The 7,699-nt window shown below is 30.3% G+C and overlaps 5 protein-coding genes across 5 annotated transcripts; all 5 read left to right on the top strand.

Annotated features, from left to right (window-relative positions):
• Positions 1 to 249: 249 nt before the first annotated feature.
• Positions 250 to 2,339, top strand: COCCADRAFT_42081 (uncharacterized protein; the record flags this gene model as incomplete). The annotated part of the gene is made up of 3 exons (XM_007720425.1): positions 250 to 406; positions 440 to 532; positions 2,272 to 2,339. The coding sequence occupies 3 exons, from the start codon at positions 250 to 252 to the stop codon at positions 2,337 to 2,339; spliced, it is 318 nt and encodes a 105-aa protein (XP_007718615.1).
• Positions 2,340 to 2,369: 30 nt separating this feature from the next.
• COCCADRAFT_112617 (uncharacterized protein) lies at positions 2,370 to 3,299 on the top strand (the record flags this gene model as incomplete). Its single annotated transcript, XM_007720424.1, has 1 exon — positions 2,370 to 3,299. A coding segment is annotated over one exon (930 nt), but the record flags the coding sequence as incomplete, so codon positions are not given.
• Positions 3,300 to 3,314: 15 nt separating this feature from the next.
• COCCADRAFT_42079 (uncharacterized protein) lies at positions 3,315 to 4,266 on the top strand (the record flags this gene model as incomplete). The annotated part of the gene is made up of 2 exons (XM_007720423.1): positions 3,315 to 3,378; positions 3,833 to 4,266. 2 exons carry the CDS (start codon positions 3,315 to 3,317, stop codon positions 4,264 to 4,266), a joined length of 498 nt encoding a protein of 165 aa, XP_007718613.1.
• A 669-nt stretch (positions 4,267 to 4,935) lies between these two features.
• On the top strand, positions 4,936 to 5,419 carry COCCADRAFT_42077 (uncharacterized protein; the record flags this gene model as incomplete). Its single annotated transcript, XM_007720422.1, has 2 exons — positions 4,936 to 4,964; positions 5,071 to 5,419. The coding sequence occupies 2 exons, from the start codon at positions 4,936 to 4,938 to the stop codon at positions 5,417 to 5,419; spliced, it is 378 nt and encodes a 125-aa protein (XP_007718612.1).
• Positions 5,420 to 5,542: 123 nt separating this feature from the next.
• Positions 5,543 to 5,782, top strand: COCCADRAFT_112625 (uncharacterized protein; the record flags this gene model as incomplete). Its single annotated transcript, XM_007720421.1, has 1 exon — positions 5,543 to 5,782. One exon carries the CDS (start codon positions 5,543 to 5,545, stop codon positions 5,780 to 5,782), a length of 240 nt encoding a protein of 79 aa, XP_007718611.1.
• Positions 5,783 to 7,699: the final 1,917 nt, after the last annotated feature.

The raw sequence follows: 7,699 nt of genomic DNA, 5'->3' as shown, positions 1-7,699 counted from the left end.
AAAACTAGTACTGCAGACTTTCGGAACCTATTGGTAAACGAAAAGCGGCAGAATACAGTAACATCTTAAAAGATTAGACAACTAGCAGGGAACTACTAAATAAAACTTTAATGCTACTAGCTCATTGTAGCATTAAACGCTTTTATGGAGTAGGATCTTCAGAGACTACACGTGAATACCTTAGTAAATATTTATTATTTAAAGGTAAAGATATAGTCCGCGCATTAATGAAAATTAGTGATAAAGTGTATGCCAGCTTTAATTGGTGGATTCGGTAACTTCTTACTTCCATTAGGATTAGGAGGACCTGATATGGGATTCCCTAGACTTAATAATATAAGTTACTTATTATTAATACCTAGTATTGTTCTTTTCTTATTTGCAGGTGGAATAGAAAATGGTGTAGGTACAGGTTGAACACTTTACCCTCCATTATCAGGTATACAAAGTCATAGTGGTCCAAGTGTGGACTTAGCTATCTTTGGATTACACCTTTCTGGTATAAGCTCCCTTTTAGGAGCTATGAATTTGGGTCTTACCCTATACATTGCTAAATTTAAACACCTTATAAATATGACTAGAATAAAAGTTATAAGTTATGGTGTGATGTTTAAAAAATACTATTCTACTCTCATTCTATCTAGTTCTAATGACAAATCAACAAAATTTAACCCAAAAAACCAAAAATTGAACCCTAATTTTTTAACAGGATTTATTGATGCAGAGGGTTCATTTATAGTAGTTATTCGTAAAGAACCTCGTAATAAAACAGGTTGAAGGGTAGATGCGAGATTAGCTATCGGTCTTCATAAAAAAGATGTCGCATTGTTGGAATTAATTAAAAATTCTTTAGGAGGAGTAGGAGATATTGCACCTCAAGGTAAGGACTGTTTACAATATAGAGTAAGTTCTATTAAAGATATAATGGATGTGGTAATACCACATTTCGAGATGTATCCTTTAGTGTCTCAAAAAAAAGCGGACTTTGAGCTATTTAAAAGTATTGTAAAACTAGTTAATGATAAAAAGCATCTTACTTATGAGGGAATCTTAGATATTGTATCCTACAAGGCTTCTTTGAATTTAGGTTTATCCAGTCAATTAAAATCCGCCTTTCCTGAAGTTATCCCTAGACCAAGACCTGTTGTGCAAGGGCAAACAATTAAAGATCCTCATTGATTAGCTGGTTTTGCATCTGGAGAAGCATGCTTTTTCATTCGTATTGCTAAATCTTCTTCTACTAAAACAGGATCTCAAGTACTATTGAAATTTCTAATACCCCAGCACAGTCGAGATACCTACTTATTAAAAAGTTTAATTAGCTATCTAGGTTGTGGTAACTACCGCCTTCGTCTTAAAGAAGATAAAGGTGAATTTGTTGTGGAGGATTTAAAGAATATCACTAGTATTATTATCCCATTTTTTAAAAAGTACCCTATTATGGGTATTAAGTCTGAAGATTTTTTAGACTTCTGCAAGGCTTCTGAACTTATGTTAAATAAAGAACATCTTAATAATGAAGGACTTGAAAAACTTAGTATGATTAAGAGTTCAATGAATAAAAAGCGTGTTGATACGAGTAAAGATTAATGTTGAAAATAAATTTGCACCTTTGGACACTTATAGAAGCAATAAATACCTATATATGTATAATAGGGATAAGTCTATTTTGTATTTTTATACAAAGAAAATTAGTGATTTTTTTCATGTTGGAATACATTATATTACTTTAAAAAAACATTTGAAAAAGGGTACGTACTATTTGGGTAAATACAAGTTTAGCAAGGAGTTTGTGCCTTCAGCTAAGTATAAAAAAATTTCTCTCTTAGAACTAGATTTGAAATTAAAGAGAGATAGAGAAGAGAAATTTACACGAAAAGGCTAATTTTTGTTTTGTGTAATTACTTTATCAATTTTACTCGTCGAATTTAGTATTCAATGTATTTCTTACATATTTAAGATATTTAACAAACTTTCAAGTAACATTAGTTAAACACATTGATTTAGGTAAAGCATATAAAGGATATTTATGTGAATATGTGAAAGAAAATACGTTGTAATGGGATTCATATAAAATTTTTAACTGTATGCTGGAATAGCTCAGTGTTTATAAGTACTTAATAGTAAAAATCTTGTAAGCTATGCTTAATCAGCAGGAAACAAAAGTAATTTTGATTATCATTAGGTTCCTCAGAGACTACACGTTAAAGACCGTATATTAATACGCTTAAAATATAGTCCACAAATAGTTATTATTTTAACTATTTTTAGTCATGACAACTACATTTAACATGAGAAGTCCTGGTATAAGATTACATAAACTAATCTTATTTGCTTGAGCAGTTGTTATTACAGCTATTTTATTATTATTATCATTACCTGTCTTAGCCGGTAAACTTATTCTGCCGGCTCTAAATTTGGCTGTATTCTGGGAACCGTTATATGAAAATATATCGCAATCAGAAGGTAATTTATTAAGTTTGAACTTTTTAGAGAACCTCAGAGGCTATACGCCAAAATATTTTGGTTGTAGTTTAGAAATTTTAACCTTTCCTTTATGTACAACGGTTAGATCAATTCATACTGATAATAATAGTAAGAATTTAAATAAATCTCTCTTTAGTTATTATCTTACCGGGCTTATTGAGGGTGATGGTACAATAATTTCACCAAAAACTTTAAGATCCCCTAAAGGTAAGTTAAATTATCCTTCTATACAAATAGTTTTTCATTTAAAAGATTTACCTTTAGCTTTACTTATTCAAAAAGAATTAGGTGTAGGTTCATTATCTAGAAAAAAAGGGGTAGATGCTTATATATTAACTATAAATAGTTATGAAGGTATTTTATTCGTTATTTCATTAATAAATGGAAAAATGAGAACACCTAAAATATATAGTCTTAATGAATTAATAGATTTTTTAAATAAAACTAAAGGAACCAGTATTGAAAAATATTCTGTATCTATAGAGCCTTTACATTCCAATCCATGGCTGTCAGGGTTTATAGAAGCAGACGCTTCTTTTCAAGTAAGAACTACTCTTTCAGGTAAATATCCTAAACTTGAATGTAAATTAGAAATATCTCAAAGACGAGAAGATCACAAAGGATATGATAATTTAGAATTTTTAAGTTATATTGCTGAGTTTTTAGAAACGGAAGTAAAAAAAATAAGATCGGATAAACCAAAACCTGAGTATAGAGTTAGAACTACTAACCTTAAAGGTAATATTAATGCTAAAAATTATCTTTTACAATTTCCTCTATTTGGAACTAAACATTTAGATTCCTTAGATTGAATGGAAGTAGTAGATATGTTTGGTAGAAAGGAGCATAATACAGATAAAGGAAAGGAAAAAATAGTAAATATCAAATCAGGTATGAACAACTACAGAACTGATTTTACTTGAGATCATTTACAAAAATTCTACAACGTAAAAATATAAGATATGGTCCGATCAGGCATGAAAGTGTCTGCGTATCTGCACTAAGTTTTAATAACTTTTTAAGCTAAAGAATAACACTTTAAGCTATGGGATTTCATCCAGCAGATCAACAACAGTAATGGGAATTACTATGGTTCTTACTGACAGAAACTTTAACACTTCATTCTTTGAAGTAGCAGGTGGTGGTGATCCTATATTATACCAACATCTATTCTGATTCTTCGGACATCCTGAGGTTACGAATGTAGGCCTCTTAACGTCGCTGTATGCTGGGACCCCTTCGCTATATAGTTCTAAATACTCCTCCTTATATGGCACAGTAAAAAAGTTAGAACAATGAAGGAAATCAGCCGGTAACATTTTATATATAAAAAATGGAACCTCAGAGGCTCTACGCGACGGAGTTGTAGTAAATTTAGAAAATGTTAAACGTGTATCAGATCACGTTCCTAAACATTTGAAGCCTCTAAATAATGAACAATTAGGTTATTATCTAGCAGGATTCATAGACGGGGATGGTCATTTTAGTAAAGCTCAACAATTAGTTATAACTTTTAGTTCTCCAGATGCATTTCTAGCCTATTACTTGAAAGGAAGATTAGGTTACGGTAATGTAAGAAAAGTAAAGGACAAAAACGCATACCTTTTAATTGTATCTAATGAAAAGGGTATGTTAAATATAATTAACTTGATAAATGGTAAATTAAGAACAGAACACAGATTTAACCAAGTAGTTAATAATGTATTAAGTCATACTAAGTATGCAGATCAAAATATTCATTTTACTATAGATTCAAGTAAAAATTTTGATAACCACTGATTAGCAGGTTTTTCTGATGCGGATGCTAGTTTTCAAATAAAAATTATTAAACGTATTACCAGAAATAAACCGGAAATAAGATTAAATTTTCAAATAGATCAAAAAAGTGTTTTATTGTTAAATATAATAAAAGAATACTTAGGTGGAAACATTGGATATAGGAAGTCTCAAGATACCTATTATTACGGTTCTACTAGTTTCGGTTCTGCTAAAAGGGTTATAGAATATTTTGATCGATATCACTTACAATCTAGAAAGCATATAAGCTATTTAAGATGAAGAAAGGTATATAGATTAATACAAGACAAACAACACTTAACAGATAAAGGGCTATCCAAAATACTAATCATTAAATCTTTAATAAACCGTCATGAAGAAAATACTACAACTTAAGATAAAGTCCTAACAAGAATATAAAAGTTTTTGAGTATTAATGAGAAAAGACTGTTATAATACACAGCTATTCCTTTAATCAAAATATTGTTACATTTTAATTATACCAGGTTTTGGTATAATAAGTACTACAATTTCTGCCAACTCTAACAAAAGCGTGTTCGGATACCTTGGTATGGTTTACGCTATGTGTTCTATTGGTATCTTAGGATTTGTAGTTTGAAGTCAATGGCTGGCTTTCCTTATGGGTGACTATAAGGTAATAAATTTCGCTATATGATTCTGGAACAGCTTAGTGCCTATAAGTACTTTTAATAGTGAAAATCTTATAGGCTATGCTCAATCAGCAGGTAATTTTAGTTTTGTGTCATCTTCTTTTTTAGTAGCGAAGGATACAAAAACGGACAAAAGCTCCTCAGAGACTACACGCGAAACATCTTTTAATTTTGATGAATATAGAAAAATATCAGATAAAAATTCTGATCAAGTATCTGACAATTGGTTAACTTGGTTTATTGGGTTTTCTGAAGGTGATGGTGCTTTTCTTACAGGAAAAGACAAACGTCTTGTATTTGTACTAACTCAAAAAGAAACTGCTATACTAAATCATGTGCATGAAACATTAGGTATTGGTAGGGTTAGAACATACGGTAATTTTAGTCGTTATCGTGTTGATGATAAAAAAGGTATACTTGTTCTAATTTCTTTATTTAATGGTAACTTGGTTTTAGATAAAAGAAAAGTCCAAGTAAAAAGATGATTAGATACTGTTAATATAGAAGAAAAAAATAACAATGTTCTTCCCATACTAAATAATAGTTGACTGTCAGGATTTATAGATGCAGAAGGTTGTTTTAATGTTACACTTTTTAAAAGAAAATCTATGACTTTAGGCTATCAAGTTAAACTAAGATTTATGATTGACCAAAAAGATAGCTTGGATAATATGCTCTTTATAAAGGACCAGTTAAATCTGTTTTTAACTAACAGAAAGCTTAAAAAAGGTACTATTGGTACTATGCATAGAATAGAAAGCAATTCATTTGTTAAGGTCCCACTTATAATTGAATATATCTATAGATTTAGATTAAAAACTAAAAAACAAGAGTCATTTGACAAATGAGTAACAGTTTATGAGTTAGTAAAAAACAAGGCTCACCTTACAGAACAAGGACTTAATGAAATAAGAAAACTAAGTAAAGAGGTCAATATAATCACTAGTATTACAAAAAAAATTGGTGATAAACTTAATTAAAAGATGAAGATATAGTCCACAAAAGGTTTTTACCTTGTGCACCACATGTATACTGTTGGACTAGACGTAGATACAAGAGCATACTTCACAGCGGCTACTTTAATTATTGCAGTTCCTACTGGTATTAAAATATTCTCTTGATTAGCAACTTGTTATGGTGGTTCTTTACACTTTATACCATCATTACTATTTGCATTAGGTTTTGTATTTATGTTTACTATAGGAGGGTTATCAAGCCACTTAGCTCTCTTTGCAAGTTATAAGATACTTTTTATACTTGTTATAAGCACTACTAAATGCTGGGAAGTACTGACAATAGGAATACTAAATATATCTCTAGCCCCGAGGGGCTTACCCTTTGGGAAGATCCCCGATGGGGCTCATCCCGCAGGGATAGTAAAAATTTCATATTTTGTACAATCAGCAGGTAACTTGGTGAATTATTCTGTTTGTATTATTAACAGAATAGTATACCCTTGCACCCCAGAGACTAAACGTAGTCCTCATAGACTAATGTATTATGCATTAGTATTGTGAGAAGATATAGTCCACACAATAAATTTCTTAATTTCATTTTTCTTTACAAATAAATATACTCCAAATCATTCCAATTTAGAACTTAATAGCTCTCCTCTAATAAAGTACGTTTCTACTGAAGCTGAGGATATGCGTAGTAGTAGTAAATATTTTTGACGTAGTACTTGTAGCCCTAGAGATATTACCCCTAGAGAACTATTACCGTGTGCGAATGATAGTGATAATATTTATAATGAGGAAGGAAAATTAAAACCTGTAAAGGTATATGATGATCTTAAATCAGATAGAGCTAGAATTTTTAAAGAATGTGCTAAGGTATCAGGTGTTTATTATTTAATAAATAACATTAATGGCCATACTTATGTAGGAAGTTCTATAAATTTAGCTGCTAGAATGAAAAACTATCTTAACAATAGTTATCTACAAAGTAAAACAAATTCTAATATGCCTATTACAAAGGCTTTACTTAAGTATGGCCATTCTAACTTTTCTTTTTGAATTTTAGAGTATGTTAACTCTGACCAGTTAGCTATAAGAGAAACTCTATATATTACACAAATTCTTCCTTATTATAATGTATTAAAAAAGGGTTATTCTTCTTTAGGGTACAAACACACGGAAGAAACTAAAACTCTTCTTTCTAATTTAGCTAAGAATCGGGTACATTCACCTGAAACTAAGGCATTAATAGTAAAAGCTCTAACAGGTCAGAACAATCCTTTTTTCGGTAAAAGTCATACCATGGAAAGTATTAGGCAAATCATTAAAAATAAATCATATAATCCTGTTTACATTTACGATTCCTATAAAAATTTAATAGCTATTTATCCTTCAGTAAGAACATTGTCTAAAAAGGTTGGTGCGAATAGTACCACAATCGTTAATTATATAAAAAGTAAAGCATTGTTTAGAGGAGAATGGTATTTTACTAATATTCCTTTTAACATTGATGATACCCCTATAATAAAAGATTGAACCCTTACAGAATGTGACTTATTGGCTAAAGAAATAAGAAGCAGAATTGAAATTACAAAAGGTGTTTTTGTTTATGATAAAAACAAAAATTTTATAGCTAGGTACAAGGGAGTAACAGAAGCTGGTAAAATACATAAAGTTAGTCATCTTACTGTAAGAAGATATGCTAGTGTGAACGGATTACATCCTTCAGGTTACTATTTTTGCTTTGAAAGATTAGAAGCAAACTATGAAAAATCCATAGTTGACACACAAGATAAAGACTAAAAAAAA

This window comes from Bipolaris zeicola, assembly GCF_000523435.1.
Source record: "Bipolaris zeicola 26-R-13 unplaced genomic scaffold scaffold_475, whole genome shotgun sequence".
In the NCBI taxonomy this organism is placed as follows: domain Eukaryota; kingdom Fungi; phylum Ascomycota; class Dothideomycetes; order Pleosporales; family Pleosporaceae; genus Bipolaris; species Bipolaris zeicola.
Note: the sequence above shows the minus strand (reverse complement) of the source record. Positions and strands in the feature narration are given on the sequence as shown.